Source organism: Lynx canadensis, chromosome B3, assembly GCF_007474595.2.
Source record: "Lynx canadensis isolate LIC74 chromosome B3, mLynCan4.pri.v2, whole genome shotgun sequence".
Classification (NCBI taxonomy): Eukaryota; Metazoa; Chordata; class Mammalia; order Carnivora; family Felidae; genus Lynx; species Lynx canadensis.
In genome coordinates this window covers 98,211,315-98,235,942 of record NC_044308.2, presented here as the reverse complement: position 1 = coordinate 98,235,942, position 24,628 = coordinate 98,211,315, and the positions used below count along the sequence as shown (strand labels likewise).

At 36.6% G+C, this 24,628-nt stretch overlaps 1 protein-coding gene across 2 annotated transcripts in view; it reads right to left on the bottom strand.

The window, feature by feature from the left end:
* Positions 1-677: 677 nt before the first annotated feature.
* Positions 678-24,628, bottom strand: part of ATL1 (atlastin GTPase 1) — a 71,784-nt gene continuing 47,833 nt past the window's right edge. The window contains exons 7-14 of one of the 2 annotated variants that reach the window (XM_030319053.1): positions 14,949-15,041; positions 13,793-13,931; positions 8,903-9,030; positions 7,540-7,596; positions 6,400-6,471; positions 4,657-5,088; positions 3,436-3,450; positions 678-1,130 (exon numbers count right to left, since the gene is read on the bottom strand). In XM_030319053.1, coding sequence (XP_030174913.1) covers positions 1,020-1,130; positions 3,436-3,450; positions 4,657-5,088; positions 6,400-6,471; positions 7,540-7,596; positions 8,903-9,030; positions 13,793-13,931; positions 14,949-15,041 — 1,047 coding nt within the window. In that variant the 3' untranslated portion in view covers positions 678-1,019. The remainder of the gene's footprint in view (positions 1,131-3,435; positions 3,451-4,656; positions 5,089-6,399; positions 6,472-7,539; positions 7,597-8,902; positions 9,031-13,792; positions 13,932-14,948; positions 15,042-24,628) is intronic. The other variant, XM_030319054.1, reaches the window with a different exon arrangement.

The following is a 24,628-nucleotide window of genomic DNA, read 5'->3' as shown; positions in this document are numbered from 1 at the left end:
TTACTTTGTCTGACTATTTAATTATTTAATTAAACTTAACCATTTCTAAGAAAGTTAGAAATTACTGTTTTAGAGCTCCCAGATTATAGAATCGCTGGTTTAAAAGAACTGAAAGTTACCTTAAAAGGGATTAGTGGATTAAAGTGGAAATGTGTTTGCAATGGTGTCAACACTGAAGAAAAATGCATTTTAATTTTTAAAAGAGAGCTAAACTTTTATCATTCTATATTAATACCTCCCAAACATTTCCAAATTCAGTAAGCATTTGTTTTTAATCTTAGGAACCAGAGTAAACTTTAATAATAGTTCACATGTTAAAAGAATAAACCTATGAAGAATACATTTCTTTGTGTACCAAATGAAAAAATATACAATGCAGTGAAACTCAAGTACATATACAAAGTGATTTTTTTGTGCATTTTGATCCAGAAGTTTATATTCTATGTTAAATCATAATATAAAAGAAGCAGTATTTAGTTATTGATAAAGCAACTGAAAAGCTCTCTGAAATGTCTTTAAAAATAAAAGCTCATGGTATATAGAAGATGACATAGATTGAATCAAGCCTGCTGAGTTATGAGCCTACTGAGTTATGATGCTATGATTAAATGGATGACTATGGGAAATAAGTTTTAAATTCTTCTGTGGAAATTAAATGAGCATATCCAAACATGGAGTAATATTACTTACATGGTTTAATTATAACCCAGTAGTAGAATTTAGTAAATTCAAGCAGAACACATGTACTGTCATCATAAATAGACAAATACTTGAAATTATAACAGCATATTTGAAGACAAAATCAGGAAACTGTACATGTTAACAAAGTGATATAACCATGCATACATACATCTGCTTATTAAACACTGAAGTAAAAGAACTAAACCATTTCGAAGTTTTCAGAGGAGCTCGGTATTTTACTCTGTCCTGATAGAAGCACTTTGAATGTTTGCATGGAGACAGAAAACTGAGTATTTAACTGACAGTTGGTCATGCACCTGTATTTCTAAAAATTTAGATTAAATTTTCTTCTTTTCTGATTGTTCAGTAGATTCTGACTTTGGCGCAGGAAAAGCTTGATGATACAGATGTCTGTGGGTTGCTGCTGCACTGTAAAGCTTGTATAAAGCCTAGAAATATAAGAATCAAGAGTATAAACACAGAGATATAAAATTTTTCCTTTTTAGTGTAATTTATGGTACTATATAAAATTTAGCATGCTAAATGTGGAATCTTTAGATCTTTAATCTATATAAGATATAAATTCATAACTAATAATCTTAGAACTCAAAAGTGTCTTCACCTCTCCACTGTGTATGCGTTTTTGCTTTTGTGGATTGATCTTTGTGGTAAATGTTTTATTCTCAGACTGCATTTCCTTTTACCTTGCACACCTTTTGGAGCAGAGCTTCCTAAACACTGTGCTCCAGTTGAGGAATGTGTTGGGAACTCATATTGTGCATATTATCGGTTTTGGAGGAATTAGAGGAGCTCATAACCTTTGACTGCCAATAGATGCTTTATTATACACAGGTAGGTCACTTGCTCTCTGGGCTTCCTTACAGGTTTTTCAGAATGGGGCCATTTTTATTTTCCATTATTTCCTGATACGGTCATGTAAATAAGCACATGTTGCCCTCCCCTTGCCACTGGGATCCTTCAGTTAAACATGCTCTTTTGCCTTGTTTCCCTTACTTGGTTTATATCTTACAAAACGTTTTTCAGAAGCATTACCTCAGAAAGCCTTTGCTCATTAAAACTGTGATTGTTCTTTGTGTCAACAGTGTTTGAATCATAGGAATTTTTACATACTGCTTTACATAAGTGTCCATAAATATTTTTGTCCTTTTTCCCCCTCAGCAAATGTCTAAGATTCATTCCCCCCTCGCACTTTCACATATTGAACACCCAGTTAAAATCAACTTACTGATGTAATTCTGGTCTGTAAAGAATCTGAATATTTTTAATACGTATTTTTAATATTCATTTCTTTTTAAGAGAGAGGGTGAGGAGGGGAGAGAGATAGAGAGAGAGAGACAGAATCTGAAGCAGGCTCCAGGCTCTGAGCTGTCAGCACAGAGCCCAACACGGGGCTCAAACCCACAAACCGGTGAGATCATGACCTGAGCCGAAGTTGGACGCTTAACCGAATGAGCCACCCAGGCAACCCTTGAGTCTGAATATTTTTAAAAGCTGGGTAAAAGCTTGATATCCTCTAAATAGTAACCAATGCCCAGGAAATTCCATTATTATTATTATTTTTTAATCTTTTTGAAGTTTCTATGGCTGTTTTCTTAAGTCTAAGTAATACCATCATCAGTTTTATGAATGCATATGGGTATAAATGCATAAATGGTGTTGCCCTAGATCTATCATATTAGATTCTAACATTCAATTTAATCCCTGTTCTCTTAAAAGCTTAGATTGCTTTTATTTTTTAATGAATTTGTTTTACTTAATTTTATATAAAATGATTCTTTATTGACCTGTATTAAATGTGTCATTGATATTAATTAGAGGACATACTTCAGTTACATGTAACAGCAGAAACTGAGGAAAGAATTATGTGCTGTCTCTCGTTAAGATCAGTTTTGCTTCCTGAAGATAATGACCAGAATAACTCCACAGAGATCGTTTTTCTTATGTAACAAATGATTCCTTCCTGCAAGCTCAGATTCTTTCCTCAGACACAGAGTTTTGGCCATGTGCAGGAGATATGAACAACTTACAGGTCCTGTCTGAGGTATGCTAAGAAAGTTACACTGCACACTGGCCCGGAACCTGCTTACAGTGGTAAAGGTAATGGTCACTCAAAAGCCAAAATTAAAAACGACTTCTAAAGGTTGTAGTTCCATTTAAATACTCTCTACTAATTAAGTTTCCTCAAGATTCGTAACTGTATTTTGTTGCACTCCCAGGACAACAAAATACACAATGTTGTAACTGCAGAATTTGGAGATTTGGGGGGGCACCTGGGCGGTTCAGTTGGTTGAGCACCCAATCCTTGATTTCAGTTCAGGTCATGATCTCACAGTTCATGAGAGCCAGCCCCGTGGTATCAGGCTCCGTGCTGACAGCATGGAGCCTGCTTAGGATTCTCTTTCCCTCTCTCTCTACCCCTCCTTCACTCTCTCACACGTCTGTGTGTGCACATGCTCTCTAATAAACATTTAAAAAATGCTTTCAAAATTTTCTACACATTCAGGAAACAAAACAACACATGATATTCCTGATCAAATCACATAAGATGTCTGGAATAGATTATTTAAAATCGTGTTAAAAATTCATAGTTAAAATTGTGAATCTTAGAACACAGCAGTTGTCACCAGAGATTTTCTAATCTATATTGAGATATCCATTAATGGCTAGTTTACAAAATAAGAACATAGTAATTTTTATAAATATGTAGCTCTTAATTAAAAAAATTCAACTTACCTCATTTGTACTTCCCTGTGGCAAAGGCAGTTTAAAAGGGAAAAAAGAAAAGTATATATCCTGCTTCATTAATAGCATTATGATAATTCAACTCTTTACAATATTTATGAGCATTTAAGAACAAATACTCCTGCAAATATTTTTAGTTCAGATTATATATTTTATCTGAATTTTTTGACAAACCCAATTCTATATTCCTCGTAGGGCTCAGCATCATATTCTAGGAGGTCCTTGGAATTGACCTCAAATAGCCCCTCTTCACTCTTCTGAGGTTGAGGAGCTATTTGAGACCGTGTCAGAGGATCCATTCATTCTTTATCCACAGTGCAACCATTAGTTTATTTTAGCTAGATTCTTCAAAGGCACATGGTAAATTCATTAGTTACAATTCTAAAGAGTGTATGTAAGTATAAATGCTGGAATAATTGTAGCTATTACTACCTGCAGAACATAAATGTTCAAAAGTCTTAACTCCAGAATTCTATGAAGAATCTCTATTTTAGCTTCACTAAATGCCCCTAAATTTTCATGAGGTACTGAAGACCCTTCCAGGATGACAGAGTGAGTTCATTATTATTCTAGGTGTGTTTATTATTGTCTTCCCTACCCATAATCAGTTATTTGAACAATAGGCCACAGTGACCCTGACTCTCTAGGTTATGGTTAATTGAAACATAAAGGACAACCAACCGATCAGCAGCTGATCCAGAGTTTGACCTGGACTCCTGTGGCCCGGTACAAATGTCTAGCTCAAATAGAGACAATCTAAAGCAATCAGATCTTGCTTTCAGGAGATTATACTAAAAGAGACAGTGATACAACAACTTAGGATAGTGGTTCACACACACCCCTAACCAAGCCTACTCTAGCCAAACGATGGGTTTTAAGTATGAAGTAATCTTAACACATAAATAATAATCGGCTCAAAAAAATTCAGCTGTGCTTAACATCTTTAACTTTTAGGACAAAAAGTAAAAAACCACTGCCTAATCCATGGATATTTGAAAATACTGAAATGCTAACTGGGAAACAGTTGTGTGGGACTTCACATATTGTATTACAGTTTGTATCTGGCCATCCTGACCGATTTTAAAGCCCACGAAGACTAGGGCCCAAGTCATTTTCACCTGTTTATTTCCAACATCTTACATTGTGTCTGGTAAACAGATGGCATTCAAAAATGTGCCGAAATTAGTTGAAAAGGATGAAATGTATTCCTACCTGGTCCCACAAGGCTGCAGCCACCTGGTCTATTACAGCCCCCAACTCTCGGTATTCTCCAGAGTACCGGATGTATGCCCAGGTACACAGGGTGATAAGAGTCAGTCCCATTATCATATTGCATAGGCTAGCTATGATGTCCAAGCCAATGAATCCAGTCACACCAGCAATCACGTAAGTGATAAAGATGACGACAAACAGTGTGGCTGGGGTACGAGCTGCATGGAAGATATTTTTGCTATCATTGTGCTTGATATACTGGATGTAAAGTTCATCTATTTCACTCTCCAGCTGTTGCAGGTAACGCCGGCTAAATTCCTCCCCACCCATCTTCTTCACCCCTCGGAATAGCTTCACAGATTCTTCCTTAAGCTCCAAATGTTTGGTCTGTAGGTCATTAGGTGCCAGAAATGGTTTGTCGCCACCACAAATCTGTATCAGATAGAGAAGTGCCATTTATGCAATGCAGAGTAAAATTCACAACTGTGTCAAAATCTTCCACTTAGCTAGGTGAATTTGTTAGAACACGGAAGGAGTCTACTTTTATGTTTTGTCAACCCACATTTGCACCCTCCATTATCAGGCATCACTGTAAGTGGGACCGCTACTTTATAGGTGACTTATATAAAGCCATTCTTAATTTTTATTTTTTTCACCTGGGAAAGAATATCCAAGACTTAATCCAAGTTCCTCAAGATGAAAACGCATGATACAAAGTGAATTGCAAACTGAGTTCATTCACAGAATGAATCCAAATTCAAATAAACTACTTACATACAAGTTCTTCTAGGAAATTTATTCTAACTACACTGAAGTATTTTTAACCAATGAGGTTTAGCTTAAAACAATGAGTAGTGCTATAAAACTCTAAAGTAAAATTATGAAAAACATGTTCTTTGGCAGTTTTACTGATTTTGTTTGAATGGAGCCCTTTCAGTATTTTCTTCAAGAGACCAAATGAAAGCATATTAAATGTTCTTGGACCACATTTGCAGTTTTTTCAAAAGTTACAAGGGAAATCTCAGTTACCCATACCTTTCACTTTGGTTTTTTGAGATTTAACTACATAAAGCATACCAAGTACATACTCTAAGTACCGTTTAGGTATGGTGTGAACACTATTCCATATACTGTATTTCTCTTGACTCTTAAGACTCCAGCTACTTTGGATGTAATCTTTATCATAGGACATTTTCAGAGGGAAAAAAACCTATCCAATTAGGAGGCATATACAGTAATTATTCGATGCACCCAAATTCGGAATGTTAAAAAGAGGAAATATAGTATGTAGAAATATTGGCCCTTGAGGCTTAATTTTTTTCTTCCTAACAGGTTTTTATAGTTAAGATAGAAATACTAGAATTGTTGCAAGAAGGGAAGTGTAGTGGAGACGGTAGCACATTATATTAGTCACTAGAACTTATAAATAGTGGGAAGAAATGGCCAAAAAAAAAAAAAAGAATAAGAAAAGTGTCTCTAATATAGAGAGAACACATCTAAGATATGTTTTAACACTATGTTTTGTAAAAAGTGTTTTAACACTATGCCTACATAGTGTTCCTTTCCTAAAAAATACTTTAGGAATATAATAAATAGAAATGTGATAAACATAGGCTGAGAAAGCAGAAGTTAAAACCACTTCTTTGTAGACAGTATAACTTGGAAGAAAAAAAAAAGAATGATCTCATGGAAGAAATACTGATTTTATTTAAAACATAATTTAAAATATTATTTAATTCTTACCTCTTCCATCTTTTTGTTGTATGTATCCTTGGCAGTTGCTACGGCCGCTAAATTGTTAGCTTCTGCTGTGGCCTTTGGACAAAGTATAAAATATGATGTAAAATGGAATTCATATTAAACTCTCACAGGCAATTCTCATTTCTGAGTATCATGTGCAAGAAATGTACAAGAACACAAGGTCATGAAATAATTTGAAAGTATTGAAGTATTTCCACTACATTTTTAAAAACTGGTAAAATTAAAATTTCAAAATACATAAAACACAGAAATTTACTCAGTAAGTCACAGTTCTGAAACTGAATTTTCATTTGGAAGAATTTTCTTCTTAAAAATACTTTTAACCCTCTCACCAAATGTGGGGGGGAAATTTATAAACCCAAACACATGGGAAATAATATACAGTGCATTTTATCTGTACTAATATATATATAAATATGTCTTAAGTTTAAAGATTGATACTGATAGAACAATGGATCACTGACAAAAAGGAACTATTAACAACTTAATTTTTTTAATAAAGAAAAAGCTAATTTCTCCTTCCTTAAATGTTTATAGAGACCACTTGTTTAAAAACCTGGACCTGCTTTTCTACTTGTTAACATGTGTGAATTTAAACCACAGTATGAGTCTATTTTCCAAACTAATTTTGTACAAAGAGAATGAGAACTCTTTGGTCTAAAGTGCATGTTGGGGTGCCTGGGTGGCTCAGTCAGTTAAGCATCTGACTCTTGGTTTCGGCTCAGGTCATGACCTCACAGTTTCATGAGTTTGAGCCCCTCTGGGCTCTGTGCTGGCAGTGTGGAGCCTGTTGGGATTCCTCTCTCCCCCTCTCTCTGCCCACCCCCACCCCAACTTGCAGTCTGTCTCTCTCAAAATAAATAAACTTAAAAAAAAAAAAGTGTTTGTATAGTCAGCACAAGTGAAGCTCCTCTATGTGTATCCAACACTGTTTAGCTGAACACACAAACAGTAGTTAACAGAAAAATAACCTTCCAATAAATCATTCCACCATGTTTATTTGGCAATTACTGACAGCTGGACTGGAGCTTATCTTTAGCTTAGCATAGCCTAAAGCTAAGGAAAGCTTAGCTTTAGTAACAAGTATTTTTAAAAATGTCACGCCTCTTGATGAATAAATACCTGTAACATGGATTTGGGATGTGGTAATTCTTCACCTTGATAGATCTTTATATAAGCCTAAAAAAATGAAAAGAAAAAGAGAGACTCATGTTCAAGTAATTCCATTCACTATTTCTCAAACTCTGTGAAATTGTACTCGAAGGTCTAAAGTCTTGACAGTTTGGGGAACTATTATCTTTCTCATGTGTTAATTCCCCCTTTCTTAGTCCCTGTTCCCTTTTCCTGAAGTGGCCCTTTCATCCAACTCTACTTGGCCAATCCTACCCTTCTTAAAGACTTAAGTCACTGCCCCCTTCTCTAAAACCTTCTCAGATCCCTCTGCTAGGAGTAACCTTTCTTTTTCATTTACTCACAGGAATTTGTACCTGCTGCTGTTGTCAGCTTTATGGAATATCTGATTTCTGTAAGGGTCCTTAACCTCCTACTAACTTCTAAGCTCTTCCATAGTGTTATGCACAATAAGAATTCAAATTTTAGATAAATAACATCTCATTAATTGCTAAGAGTGATGAAGGTAAATAATCACACAGGAGATATGTGAAGTATTTTTAATGACAAAAATGTGAATTTTAAAAATAGTTTAGTCCTTGGAGCATCACTCCACAAATGAGATTGATTACTGAAATTCCCCAATAAGTATGTGGTTGGTTAAAAAAAAAAAGTGTAGGGGCGCCTGGGTGGCGCAGTCGATTAAGCGTCCGACTTCAGCCAGGTCACGATCTCGCGGTCCGTGAGTTCGAGCCCCGCGTCGGGCTCTGGGCTGATGGCTCAGAGCCTGGAGCCTGTTTCCAATTCTGTGTCTCCCTCTCTCTGTCCCTCTCCGTTCATGCTCTGTCTCTCTCTGTCCCAAAAATAAATAAACGTTGAAAAAAAAATTAAAAAAAAAAAAAAAGTGTAGTATTCGGTGCTACCTGAGCTAAAAAATAAACACAAATTTAAAGTTATTCCACTTTACATCGGCCCGTGGTGCAGAGACAGGAAATGTGGAGGAATTTTCTCTAGTAGAAAGGTAAAGTATAGCCCCTTCGGAAGAATCTTCAGAATGAAGGTAAAATTCAGCATAGGTCATGACTGAGGACTACATGTTATGGACCTCGAGAAACACCTCCTCCCCCCACAAAAAACAGACTTTACCAACTCTCATATTTATATTTCAAAATATATTTCTCTCAAGATAAAGTTAACACTAAGAGTTTTAAAATTTTAATTTCAGAAAGCAAGCTACTCTTGGGAGTCTAATGATTTTTTCTCATTTTTATAGATTCCTCCTAGGTTTGCCCCTATATTACAGAGTCTATACTTTTTTGTTTGTTTCAAGTAGGAACTGCATTCCAAAACAATGCTCTAGAAATGAGAGTCATACCTTGAAGTACTCCACCAGACCTCGGCAGGTGATTTTGTTCCCATTGATCTCTTTAATATCTAGGCTCTCAGGACTAAGTAGCCAAGGAATGAGTATTTTCAAGTTTTTGATGAATTCATCATCTATTTCTACAAGTAAAAGCACATTCATCATTATTTTAAAAATCCAATCCAAGTCCTCCAAGGCATACAATAAATAAAACATTCTTGATTTTGTCTACTTCTTCTCCAGTGATAAAGCCATCACTCACTTTGCCATCATCTAAGCAATTCCCAAAACCCATTTTTTCTTGGATGAGTGATCCTCCTTGCCTAAACTGCTGTTCTTTATTTCAACTACATATTTACCTTCCACCCATAAAGTAGCTTTTTTGATGTTAAACATTAAATATTTTACATCCCATTCACATAACCACATTTCATGTATTCTGATGAGTTTGTTGGAGGTTTTATGTATACAGGCTCATAAATGGGAAAAAGGCCAGATACTCACTGGTTTATAAGATGTATTCCTGCCAGAAAATGTATGCAAAAATTGCTCTGTTTTTAGTGTGCCCACCTTATGAAAAGTGTACAGAACTGAATAAGGTCTGTTAACTAGTACTCAAGTTCAGAAAGACAGTGATGGTGATGCGACATTTGGTGATGAAATTCGCCCATACAAAATAACATGGCAAGAAAAGGCCATGGAGGCAAATCAGGATGTCTGAGTTGCTCACCTATCATGTTTAGGACAACTGATGACACATAATCCATGTTACGGCATTAGGTTCAAGCTTAACATTACGTATTTAGCAAAGTAACATAGAAAATACATATTCAGAGAAGTCTTTTGAACATAGTGATAATTTCTAAATCATTTCAAAAGATATAGAAAAATACACCTACATAAAAAGCAAGATATGTCCAGAGATTTGATATCTAAGTAAATGTAATAACTGCCTACAATTTTTAAAAATCTGAATTTAAGCAGAATCACTGAGCTTTCAGGCTTTGGGACTGGTGATTTCTGAGGTCTTAAGAATAAAGATTCAAACCATGTGGTTGTGTTTGCATTTTCCTTGCATGTTACTACAACCCCACTATACACTGAAATACTAGTTTACATAAGAATTCATGCTTCTCTTCTCTTGCTTGCTGCCTTTACGAGATGCATGAACATACTGTTGGAAATCCTTCAGACTTCTTTTATTTCAGGTTTTGTATACCTTTGAAATTGTAGTGCCCAATCTTTTATGAGTACTTGCATAGGTGTTTATTCAAATGTATTTTGCTGTTGCATTGTACCAATTCTTACTCATAATTTTGCTTTGTATTATATGTAGATTTATTCAAATGTATTTATTCAGTTATTATTGCGGTTTGCTTTTCAGGTACCAATATTCACGAACAATACTGGTGTCTGTATTATGTTACCACATGCATCTGTATTCACGGATACCAGTAGGTTTTCTTCTCTGCTTATCACCTTGGTTTTTTGTTTGTTTGTTTGTTTTTTAGCATTTGTAAAATATTCCTATATATCTAGAATGTATGAATTCTTCCTGAATTTCTGTATGAAACAACCTTTCTCATTTTAAAATGACTTTAAAATCACTTCTAACACATGTACTTAAATTCCACTCCTCACCCACTCCCTTATAAAATTGGAATGAAATAAGATACACCTGTATCTCATGCACCAGCAGGTGTGGTAATTATCATTAAAGCAGCCAGCATATAACCACATATTTGGATTAAAAATGCGTTCTGAAGATGGCATTGGCCATAGTCTTTGTTCTCACTGAGACCAATACCAGATATCCCAATTCTGGATTCAGATAACACAAACCAAAGGTTCACAACACACGCAGTGGTGAGCTCTTGCTAACACTATCAGTTCAACACAGTACACACATGACCCAGAATATCGGCAGCCCAGTTCAGGTCAATTTACAGAGGTGTGCTCATTAGCTCTGACCCACTCCAAGTATTCAAACAAATACGTGTGGGGAGACCGTTACTGGGGATGCTGTTCTGTCTTTACCATTCCTTCAATAATCTTTGCCACCGGAGTAAAACTCTGCCAGGAATTCAGGGGCTAGGCCAAAGTGGTTATCTGCCACAACTGGGGACATGATAAGATGCTGTAAAAGAACTCTGCGGGGCAGATGCACTGGTGTGGAACTGCTGTGTAAATCAACCAAGAAAGAGATCTCAGGATTACCTGACTGACAATTCATTAGAAACAGCTTCTTAAAAAACCATTATCTTGCAATAGTGTTTGGCTACGCTTCCTGAACTCTAACTGAAGCTGCTAAGAATGCATCTCCACAATTTATGATGTGGTTTGCCTGGCCGTTCTACATGTGGTTCCATAACCCAGAGGAACCTCAAAACAACAACAACAACAACAACAACAAAAAAAACAAAAAAAGTAACTCCTTATTAATTGAAAGGTTAGACTGACTACGTCAGGGGAGGTATTCGGTGGGCACTTGGAAAGAACTGTCTGAATGCAGCAGGAATGAACCTGATCCTTTTGATTTCCTATGTGGGAAGCCACTAAATTAATAGCAGCTAAATTTAATCATAGTATCATAAATTTCACATAACAGAGGAAATGGTAAGATAACATTTTCAGTAGTGAGGGACCATGAATAGTAATTATAACAATTATTACTGCTGATAATGAACTAGAAAGTACTTCTGTAAGTTTATGAAAGAGTATGTGGGAACTATCATCAGAGAACAATTTTTGCACAACTGTTTATTTAGAGACGTTTCTTCTGTAGAGGAAGAAAGTGGTTATTCAGATGCCAGCCTTCTGGAGAGCAGCATAGCCAGTGGACAAGACATCCCAGATAGAACTCACATTGAATTACAAGATTCAGGATGGGATGGAAAAGCAATGTAGATAGCTGACTTTCAAAACTACCCAAGGAGAAACTGAGGCTAAGAACATTTTGGCACACACAGATTCAGCAGGCGTCCTAGAAAGCCTCATCAAAATGCAATTTTGATGGGCACCTGAAGCTGCTTTTCATTTTTTTTTTCTCTCAGGCTAGCCACTTTGGTAAACTCATAATTTTGGGGTACCTGTAAAACAATTGTGTAGGTTAGTACATATTTAGACATATATGTACAATTTGATGAGAAACAAATCTGCTTAAAAAAGTGGGGTTCGTGGGGCGCCCGGGTGGCTCGGTCGGTTAGGTGTCCGACTTGACTTTGGCTCAGGTCATAACTTCACAGTTCACGAGTTCAAGCCCCATATCGGGCTCTGTGCTGGCAGCACACAGCCTGCTGGGGATTCTCTTTCTGCCTCTCTCTTTGCCCCTCCCCTGCTCATGCTGTCTCTGTCTCTCTGAAAATAAACTTAAAAAAAGGGGGGTGGGGGTTCTATACCTGTGTGTGTTGTCTTCAACTCTCTCCCTGAGCTCTTTCATTGCAAAATCTATCAGTTAATTTAAGAACTGTGGCTGTACACTGCACGAATGGAACAAGCCAGAGTACTTTTGTGTCCCAATAAAGGACTGTTGTTGAAGGCCTGGCCCTCCCCTGCCTGTTTACGACTCCCCAACTCCAGAGAAGAAAGAGGGGCCTTGTGGGAGCTCACCCTTTATGTAATTTATTCAAAACACATTGACGGCATTAGGTAAGTGCACAGTATCAAGAGGTCTGTGTGCTCATTACTGGGTTGGAATTCGTAAGTGACAGGGACAAGTGACATGATAGGATCCTGGAATCCCTCCATTAATATGTGCCTGGTGCTATCTGTTCTGTTATATAAAGATAATTTAAAACATGTACAGAAATACTGCTGATGAAATGTGAGATTCTATTTATGATACTGTCATAGTTAAATATAAGGTATCTGACTACAAATGCCATGGAAACGGGGAAAAAAAATAGGTTTGCTTTTCAAACCTGCCAGTTCTGTAAAAGTGAATACATGTTATGTTGTCCCTTTTTAAGATTAATTTTGAAGCCCTTTGAGAACAGTTGTGCTGAAAAGCTTGTTAATGTCACTGTCGCACCAACCCTGACATGATGCAGAAAGGCCACAGGAAATTAAGCAAATATCTGAACTCAGTGGGGTGTGTATTCAGTGCGAGCCTTACAAGTAAATAAGTCAGAAATGTTTTTGTATGAATTACAAAGCAAATATCTAAAGACCTGGTGATATCTATTAGGAACTATTAAATTCTATTTCTTCAGACCCCTTCCACCCACCCCACCCCTTTTTTTTAAACAAGTTGAGATTTTTTGGAATCTTAAAATGTTAGGAATGCCTCTCTGTTTGACAGATAATTACATACTATTAGAATACACTATTTCAAAAACACTCTAGTGCTTCTGGATTTTTCAGCAACTGGTCCTCATCCAGAAGAGGATTTCACTTTTAGTGATGGTTTTAATAGTTTATAATTAAATTCCTTAGTAGCACTTTTAAAGAGGTTGAGTTCAGAACTACACAATGTTTCTTTCAATCTTTAATTCTATAACTTATCATAATATTCTATAACTTATAATACATTCCAATAACATAGACATCTATTTTTCTCCTCTAATGCAAATAAGGCAAATTAAACAGGAAGACATTAAGGAGCATTTCTCAATGTACAGACGTAAGTAGAAACCTCTGCAAAAAGGGCAGAGTCGCTGCCTCCTAGGTGAATGCAAGACTTTGCCTGTTTTCTCCATGTACGTATTTAGTACCCATGGAATCCTACAGTTCCCCAAGAAGGTGTTCCAGCACCAGACCAGGATTCCCAGTTCTCCTGACATTTTTAGTCATCAGCCTCACACAAGTGGATAACCTAAATCAGCAGCTGTAAGCCCAGTAGATAAAATGACAATTTTACAACCAGACTAAGTAATGTAAGTATATATTCATTAAAAAACACACCTTTCAGTTTTCCATCAAAGTTTGGATTGGTAGCTACTTTTAAGCCAGGATGAGGTAGCAGAAAACAGGAAATTTTGGTGAAACAGGAATGGATGTGTTTTCGAACATTCTGTAGTTCTTCATGCTGGTTCCCTGAGACCTGCAGTAAATCATTCTAAAGTTTAAACTACTTGCAACATAAATTGAACTCCAAAGAATTCTGTAGCATCTTATATTTGCTATGTCTGTCTGGTCCCACAATGATAAAAATGACAATATATAAGCTGATAAAGAAAGAATAAAGTCTTGGGTGAACAGCCATATCTCCATATAGCATATATATGCCATTATTATTACAATTAACAAATGCTTACTCTTATGCTAACTCAGGTGGGCCTTCCCATTTTTTACTACAAATTAGTGGGGTTTTATTCTAGCTAGTTCTTATAAATTCCAATTTTAATTCAAAGTACTCACAGGAGACATGAATGGATCATAAGATATTCCTACCTTCTTTTCAGGAGATACTCAAGACAACCTCTTGTCACTTGGTAGGTATACATTAAAATTCTAGAAATGCGTCTGAATAGGTGGGTATTTATAAGCTAAATTGCCCCTGTTTTTTTCAAATGTATTTGACAGTTAATAGAACGACCACCCTAAAAGCAGTTATAAGCCAAAAAGGACTTTTTCTCAGTGGGTATTTGTTGTCATCTGTGTTCAATATAAACAGTTGATTCAATATTGCACTATCCTGATACAGAAAATAGAGAACCCTCTAATTTCACTTTCTCTGAACTATTAGCAGAATGTTCTAAGACTGACTTTGGGGATTTCAAAATTATATATTTCTGTTAGACTGTTTTAAACCTCAATGAAAACAGATATTTGTACTGTCAGCCTTGAACTGATTTAATTATTCAAATTAAAAGATTTATCTTTAGGAATCAGTCATTGTTTTGTAGATATCTACAAAAGAATTCTTTATCTGTATCATAATTACTCATAATATTTAAAACTGTAACTCTGAAAGCATTGTATTAAATATCAATTTTTGTTAGTAGAGACACTAGAAGCATAAGACTGTATCTACTAAATGTCCATTCTGCAACTCATTCAACAGAAATAATTCTAGATTACTACTGATGAAGTTTCATTCACCTAAATTTCTAAAAACCTTGAGGCGTTTTTCCAAGAATTTGGAGCCGCCTTCGGCTCCGTATGAAAATTCGTATGGGAAACTCCAATCCCGAACAAGAAATATCAGACTCTGAGAAACAAGAAGAAGAAGAAAGGATTGATAAGGGGACTTTAAATTGCCTTCCTCTGCTTCCTATGGAAACCAATGAAGTGCTACTGTTACTACCATATGAGTAGTGTCCTACAATGCACTATGGAATTAGAACAGCAAACATAAAACCTTTGAAAGTTTCCAAGCAATCTCTCCCCCATGAGATCACCCTTCCTGTTCCCACTAAGTGTAAACAGAAAGCCGCCTCCAAACTGATTGTAGTGACATAGAACCATTCAGCCAGTTTGAGGGCACCTCTGTCTCCCATCTCTTGTGGGGGGTGGGGCGCATTCTTCTTGGCAATTTGGGGACAGCTCTTTATGAAGACTCAAGTGTTATTTGAGGAAAGTTTTATCTCTTTAAATATTTTTCCCCTACTACTTCTGTCCCATTCTCTTTTTCAGGGGCTCTCAGTTTACATACAGGGTATGCAGATGGATGGGAATCCAGGTTTTGTGAGGCCCAAAGCTTATTCAGTCTGTTGGGGGGAGAAGGGCTCAATACAAAAAAGAATACATAATTAGGCTTGATAGTGAATATTTATTTAGAATCAGAAAAATAACAAATTACAAATACAAAAAAGCTGACAAAAACACAAGCACACACACACAAATCCTGAAAAATAATTAACGTACCTTGTTAATAGATTTTTCCCTACTGTTTTTGGCTGCAAATGATTTGATTGCTTCATCTTCAATGATTATAAAATAATTTCTGTTAAAAAGCTAATTCAGTCTGTCCTCTAACAAGGCCATCTTTTATTATAAAAAAATAGTACTGAAAGTTTAGAAATGTCTCTGCTTCACAACTTATTTGTAATGCCGTGTACATTTTTCCTCATCTGTGAAATAGGGGTAATAATGGAATCCATCTCCCAGGACTACTAAATGAGATATGTATTAGGCATTTGGAACAGTGCTGTGTTAGCGATCTGATTTTTATTTTAATGGCCACATATTTTAGGAAATTGATAGGCCATAGTTTATTTTGCCAGTCTCCCAGATGTCTTCCAGTTTTTCTACTAAGAAATGAATTGAAAAAAATCCTTGAAGCTGCATATTTGTTCACATCCAGGAAGATTTTATCAGAGACTGTGTTTCCAAAATTAGAACAATCATTAGCATCATTTGAGAGGCTTTTAAAAGCACAAAATTCTTGGGCCCCACCCCAGACCACTTGGAACCAAAGTAATTGTAGCTTTCGTTTAAGTGCCTATCATATGGCAACCACAATATCAGGAATTATGCGCATATTTCATGCATTCCTGCAACAGCTAAGAGATAGGTTATAATTTGTGACTCTTTTCACAAGAGATATATAAAAATCACCTCCACCTGACATTAAGTGACTTGGCCAAAGGCACACAGAGATAGAACAGGTTAAACTTGGGTTACTTAAAACATTGTTGTACTGCCTCACAGTAAGTATTTACACCATGCAACTGAGTTTAAATCTGAGGTCTGATAAAATCATGCTAATTTTATAAGTTAGATTAAGAGATACTCTTCAGGGCACCTGGGTAGGCTCAGTCAGTTAAGCGTCCAACTCTTGATTTCAGCTCAGGTCATGATCTCAGGGTTCGTGAGTTCAAGCCCCACCCGGGGCTCTGTGCTGGCACTGCAGAGCCTGCCTGAGATTCTCGCTCTCTCCCTCTCTCTCTCAAAATAAACAAATAAACTTAAAGCAAAAAAAGATGCTTCAAATTTTAGTTTTAGTAAAAATGCAGGAAATTGAGAAAAAATTAATAATTTTTATGAAATTAGCTATCTTTAAATGATCTTTCTAAAAGTTTGTATCTTCTGAGTTTTTAACTGAATTTTTAATCTTGCTTATTAAAATTTGTTGACCTGTCTCTTAATTCTCTTTTAATCGATGGGTTCTTCCTCCTTACTTTATCTGTTAAAGAACCTAGGAATTTAACCATAAATTCTATATGACCATGTAGAGTTTCCCACAACGTGGACCCTGCATATTCACCGGCAGTTCAACATGCTCTTTTTTCTTCTGGATTTCTGCAAATTGGCAGCTGGAGACAGAGCCTTGATCTCAGGTTTTATTTCTTTGGCAGAGTGCTCTTCCATCAGGAGGCACATAGTTTATGATTATCTCTCCTTTGGTGAAATTATGTCATCTTTGCTTATCTGAAGTTCATTCTTCAGTAGCTTTCTCATTAAGGGCTCATGAGAACAATATTCTTTGCATTCTTACATGTTGATAAGTTTGTGACCCGTTGTAACAGTTGTGATTTTCTATTTGAAAGTCAATTTTGCTGGATATAAAATCCTTGGCTCACATCTCCTGTCCTGAAACCAGGGACACTTCTCAGTTTGACTTATGGATAGTCTTGTTTCACAAAGTGGAAACTCTCCTTTCTTTTTTTCATTTTGGGGATTCTTGTGGGGAAGGAGAGATTTTTGTGGAGAGGAGAGTTTAAAAATACTTCTGGGGCCCCTGGCTGGCTCAGTCAGTGAGCATGTGACTCCCGATTTCAAAGTTGAGTTCGAGCCCACTTAGGGTATAGACATTACTTAAAAATAAAATATTTTAATGGGTCGCCTGGGTGGCTCAGTCAATTAAGCATCTAACTCTTGATTTCAGCTCAGGTAGTGATCCCAGGGTCATGGGATCAAGCCCCACATTGGGCTTGGAGCCTGCTTGAGATTCTCTCTCTCTTCCTTTGCCCCTCTTCCCTGTTCACTTGCTCTCTCTCTAAAATAAAAAAAATTAAAAAATTAAAATTTTTAAAAAAATAAAAATACCCCTATCCATGATCTTTAAACTGTAACAGATGCCCATTTTTCTCAAAATGAAATACAGTAATTTGTATTCAGAATATTTCTACCTAAACATGTATTTTGAAAATAGAGATTAGCTAGGAAGCAACTTTTACAAAATAGAGCTTCATTACCCAGGATCAATGAAGCCAAGTATGTGGATTTGGCTATATTTTGCATTTTTCTTGGGAAATTTTAGTTTCATTTTTTGGTCTGTTTCACTGGCCATCTCCCTAAGTCAATATAATGAGGACCATGTGTAGAATAGGATCAAATATGAAGTCTTATTTTCTCAAATCAGGAATCTATTACCTGTCTATAGTATTAAATTCGTAAGTTCCATGCCTAATGCTCCCATCCAGTGATGTCCTGGTAAACTGACTCTCCAAATGACTTGATTTTGTAGCATTTGGCCATTTCTGTGGTGTAAATATGCCCAACATGGCTGATTTTAAGCTATTAGCAGTTTAATAGTCGGCTTATATCATTCCTGAATATTTACTAATTAGTTAGCATGAATTGATATAAGCTAGCTATAGATACCTACCAGCCCCATCCCCAGGAAAAGACTAGCTGTTCTAGAACCATGTAGTCAGTAAATACCTGAACTGGTTTTTAAGCATGTAATCAACACATTTCAGCTCCAGTTTCACTTTCAGAGAACAATGAAACAAGGTTTAGAACTTGTTTTAAAACCATCTAACTAACAAGTCACTTCAATCAACAGCCCACTGAAAGCCAACCAATCAGTGAAAGCTTCATACTTAATGGAAGAATCACTCCAGAAAATTCACTGAGGCTGATGTGCATCCATTTCTCCCCTCTATAGCCAACACAAAACATGCTTCTGTATTCAACAATGACAAATATTCTAAAACTGACATCAACCTGTTCTTGCCTCTGGAAACCACGCAACTCCAAAACACACTCCTAAACCCTATGTATAATCATTAGTTGACTTTTCTCAGTGAGACTAAGCCTCACCAGCATACCTCTTTTACTTAATAAAGCAATAAATTCAGCTTTGGCTTTTGTACCAGATTTGAGTGATGGTGTCATCCTTTGACAGTTCTGGAAGTCTCGCTGAGACAATTTTGAATACTCTCACTTGGCAGAAGTCTCTGATACCCTCAGACTAACAGGTGCATTCTCCTTGTCCCTTGTTCCAAAATTCCATTTGTCCTTCAAATTTACTGCCAGGTGAATGTGTCTCAACAATGGTCTTACTTAGAGTTCTGATTTGTTTCACTGAGCTTCTTGTTGCTGATTAATTTGTTATTCTAGGATTTTTGTTACAAAGACCCACTAGGTCTTCATATAAGGTCATCAGTTCAAAGTCTTTGTATAGGGCAATTCAACCTTCAGTTTTGGAAGTGAACTCACTTTATAATTAGACCTAATTTTTGTATAAGGTTATTAGAACTTTTGGCTTGGAGGTATACGATTTAGTAAATATTTTTGTTATTAATATCTTTATGCTTTTGCTGCTTTGCCTTCTTGCTTGCCAATTCATATAAAGCCCTCGTATTGTGTATTTTTGCTTGAATTGTCTTGTGTTGCTGAATGTATAGAGAAGTGCTTCAGAAAGAACAGATAGAGGCACAGACTTCATAAGTCTCCAAACCAATCAAGATGCCCCAAGGACAAATGGTTGGAGGTCTGTTAAACTGGCAACCAATTTACACAAAAGTAATCAGTCAAACTTGGCCTTGGGAGTCCTACAAAACTTTTAAGAGGACACTCTTGATCTTGTAATTGTGAGTCACTGTTCTTAGCCCATAATACAGGATCAGTGGCTATCAGATGACTGATCGTACAGCACCATATTGACCTCTGCTTGCTTGAGGAACCAAGCTGCTTTTCTTTTTTTAATGTTTATTTATTTTTGAGAGAGACAGAGACAGAATGCAAGTGGGTTAGGGGCAGAGAGAGAGGGAGACACAGAATCCGAACGAGGCTCCAGGCTCTGAGCTGTCAGCACAGAGCCTGACGCGAGGCTCGAACTCACAAGCTGTGAAATCATGACCTGAGCCAAAGTTGGACGCTCAACCAACTGAGCCACCCAGCTGCCCCTCCAAGCTGCTTTTCAAAGCACACACTTTTGACCAACCTGTTACAGGTTTATATATATCAAAGCTAGGCCCTCTTCCTAGAAAAACCTCTGCTTTCTATTTGTATTGCACTATAATCCTAATTGTTGCAATTATAAATGACCTTTTAAAAAATTCAGAGTAACAGGGGTCATTATGGTGATCTTTGTACATGTCAAAATAAATAACTAATACAGTTAAGAAGAGTTCTATAAAATTAAGACATAAAATCTCTCTTAATAACTCATTAATTCACTTCTTTAATTAGTAAACTGAGATCTCAAAATGCTGATTCCAAATAGCATCTCTCAATTTGACTCTTTTACCTTCTGAAACTTACCCTCCTTGTATCTCTTTCAGTTTTATCTTCACCACTCACTGCACCCCTTCAATTCCTTCTGCTTCCTCCCCTGACCTCCTAACTGATTTCCTAGAAAAGGACTGGACACACTGCCCCAAACAACTTCAAACTGCTAGACCAGAAGGCTGTTCTATAGATAGCTGAATTTAAACCCTGGTCTAGAGCTGAGTTTAAAGAATTTTTTTTAACCCCAGAAGGCATAAATTTGCTGTGTAATTCAGGATTTTGTTTGATACTTACTGACCCGAACTATCAGTTCTGTTCCAACTAGTTCACTTAATTTTTAGTCTCTCGGATGGGGGGAAAATGGTGAAAAGCAGTAGGGTAAGAAAGACCAGGAGAACATCCAAGCAAACCAGCTCTTCAAAATAATAATAATAATAATGATAATAATAATAATAATAAATTAAAACATTTTAATAGCCTTTAGAGGGCAAGAAAAATAGATAAAACATCCCTTAACACCATTTCAGAAGGCTTTCTCTCAGTGATTAATTGGTCAAAGATTCAAAGCTGCAAACAAAATAAAGATCAATCATAAAAAACTTAAATAGACTTCAGGAAATTTTCAATCTTTTGGGTACCTAAATAGCTGAAGTAAAGGAAACCTTGTCTTCTCTTTTTTTAAATGGGCTCAGACATAGAATACAGGAATCTGAAGAAAAAAACTTGAAAGAAAAATCATCAATCTAGAAATCTCCAATATATGGCTGACTTTTCAGAGGGGCTTGAATAGTTAACAGGGTAGAAATTAAAACAAATTTGGGGCCCTCCACATGAAAAACAAGACCAAAAATATCCTTTGTTCTCTATGAATCAGGAATCGATCAACAGAGACACCTATAGGTAGAGCAAGCAAAAAATCCACTTGAAGAATGAATTTCCCTTCTTGGCTAAAAATACAGTTGTGGATGACTCCAAAAGTAACCGAAGAATCTCTCTGAACAAAAATCACCAAGGACATAGGCAGAAAAATTGGTGACAAATCTATGAGTCTAGATTAATATCTTCCAAATTACATAAATCTTTCTTTTTTATGTATATAAGAAATTAGGCCATCCAAGGTATTAAATTACAACCTGGCAAACATCAATGACTTTAATGGCCCATCCCTTGATCCAGCAGCCAAGGCTTCCCTTGCTTCAGAGCAGCTGCTCTAACTTCAGAGTACCTTGTCTAACTACTTGAACTACATCTAACCACTAACTGTCTGACTACTTGAAGCATCTTCAGACTGTACTAGGATCACCTTTAAATCTGATGGTACCACATACAATCACTACTGCAAACTGAAAACATCAAACATTTTTCTGTTAGTCTTAACTAATGAACTATGTTACTTTACTCTTTTTATATTACCACCCAGCAATTAATACTTTCAATTCAGAATCTCTACTACCCTTACCCACCAAAAGAAAATTTCATGATTGTTGTTTCTGCAGTTCAAGAAGGGGCCATGCATATACAAATACTTTGGACACTCTCATACCAGCGTATGACTTAATGTTTATGTATCTTATCTTAAAATGTAAAGAGGTAATACTAGGATGGACATGTAATAGTCACACAAGAACTTGAATTCAGGTCTTTCAATTCTGAGTCCCATGGATTATATTCAAACTATACACAATCCCAAATATGTATACAGCACCATAATTAGCAAACATTAATTGAACATCTGCTGTATGAAGTTAGATGTACTAGACTAAAAAGAAAACAAGGAAACTACAATAGTTCCTGCTCCTAAGGTATTTATAATTTAGGAAGATGTGCACATTCAAATATAAGACTACACGATATAGCTCAATAAGTACGAGGATTATGAGGGGGAAGAGAGGCAATAAAGGATGGTGGAACTATCAGGGTGTTGAGCCTGTGGCCTACCTGGGTTGAAGACCAGCTCTGCAACTTAAAGATATTATGTGACCAGGGGCACCTGGCTGGTTCAGTCAGGTAAGTGTCCAACTCTTGATTTTGGCTCAGGTCACGATCTCACATTTCCCTGAGTTCGAACCTTGCGTCAGGCTCTGAGCTGATGGCACAGAGGCTAGGTGGGATTCTCCCCCTCTCTGCCCTTTCCCTGCTTGTGCTTACTCTGTCTCTCTCAAAATAATAAACTTAAAAAAATAATAAATCCTTTAAAAAAAAAACAGATATGATGTGCCCAGGGACAAGTTTCTTAACTACTTTATGCTTCAGTGTTCCTTCATCAGTTAAAAAAGAGAAAGAGTAAAGAAACAACATTACTTATTTTTATATAACTATAATGAATATAATCTGACTTATGTAAGAAACATACTTGGCACAGCACCTGGCACAACATAAATGCTCAATAAACTATTACTATTTTATACAGATCTTCTACATAGTTCATGTACCTAAATGTGGACACTGGGAGAAGCCTGGTGCATATCACTGACCTAATTCTATGTAGCCAGGTGAGTATTTATTCTGAATCATACAGCTCTCAGATCACCTAAATTGCTCTCTAGACAGAACATGGGATAAGGTGGCTTTCTCAGAAAGCTATCCTTTTTCTCGGCCCTACCATCGTATCTTTTTCTTTAATTTACAGCCCATATAGGCACAAACAGCCTCTCATTTTCTCAGTGAAGTCATGCATTTCTCTGGTATGACTTGGCAATTACAGTCATCATAGATATTTGACCAAGAATAGTTTGTTTTAAAGTGGCTGAAATCACTATCAAAGAATTTATTCTGTAGATGAACATTTTTAATTTTTAATTATTATTTTTATTTTTTTAAGTTTATTTTATTTGAGAAAGTTTGAGAGAGAGAGAGAGAGAGAGAGAGAGAGTGTGTGTGTGTGTGTGTGTGTGTGTGTAAGTTGGGGAGGGGCAAAGAGAGAGAGGGAGAGTGAGAGTCCCAAGCAGGCACCACTCTGTCAGCATGGAGCCTGACACAGGGCTAGATCTCATGAACCCTAGATCACCACCTGAGCTGAAATCAAGAGTCATATGCTTAACTGACTGAGCCACTCAGGCACCCCAAACATTTTTATACATGTATTTTTTATGTTTGTTTGTTTATCTATTTATTTATTTATGAGAGAGAGAGAGAGAGAGCAAGCGAGCACACATGTACTCTTGGGGTGCCTGGGTGGCTCAGTTGGTTAAGCATCCAACTCTTTATTTTGACTCAAGTCATGATCTCATGTTTCATGGAATCAAGCCCCACATCAGGCTTTGTGCTGACAGCATGGAGCCTGCTTGGGATTCTCTCTATCCCCCTCTTCCCCACTCCCACCCCTCTCCCACTCACTCCTGCTCTCTCAAAATACATAAATAAACTTAAAACAAAGTCAGATGCTTAACCAACTGAGCCACCCAGGAGCCCCTGAACATTTTTAAATCACAGGAATAAAGGGTCCTTAAATATAATTAAGTAAAATATTACTAATTTTCCATATGTAGGCCCAATTTGAATGAGAAATTGTGAGAAACAGGTTTATCCTAATATAGCAATATATTATTATATGCTTCCTCTACTATTGTTTTCCATCAACATTCGGTTTAACCATAAAAGAGGCATGGACTGATCTAATAATTACATCTCTACCAAAGGAAACATGAAAAGTTGAGTTTCACTTTTTCTCACAAAGAGGATTCAAATCTTTTTTTCCCTCCAGCTTTACTGAACTATAACTGACATATTACATTGTGTATGTTTAAGGTCTACAACATAATGATGTGACACACGTATACATTGTGAAATGGTTACCACAATAAGGTTAGTTAACATATTCATCACCTCATGTACTTATCGTGTGTGTGTGTGTGTGTGTGTGTGTGTGTGTGTGTGTGTATCTATTTCTAAGGCCCTTAAGGGCCATTAAGCATATGAAATGATTAATTAAAAATGCTATGGGAGAGGGGTCCTGGCTGGCTCAGCCGGTTAAGCGTCCAACATCAGCTCAGTCATGATCTCGCAGTTTGTGAGTTCAAGACCCGCTTTGGGCTCTGTGCTGACAGCTCAGAGCCTGGAGCCTGCTTTGGATTCTGTGTCTCCCTCTCTCTCTGCCCCTTCCCTGCTCACACACTCTGTCTCTCTCAAAAATAAATACACATTGAAAAAAAATGTTTTAAATGCTATGGGAGAAAACTGGGGTGAATTAACTAATCTAAAAGGTGAAGTACTTAACACCGAGGAGGTGAAAGAGCAGAGATTGAAGGTAAGTGGTCCTAAAATATATGCTCAGGAATAAAATAAAGCTTCTAAGAGAAGGGAACTAAAGTTTGTGTGCAGGAAGTTTTTTTTAGGGTTTATCCTTATTTTCCTATTACAGGTAAACCTTAATCTACTACCAACTTGTACATTAAA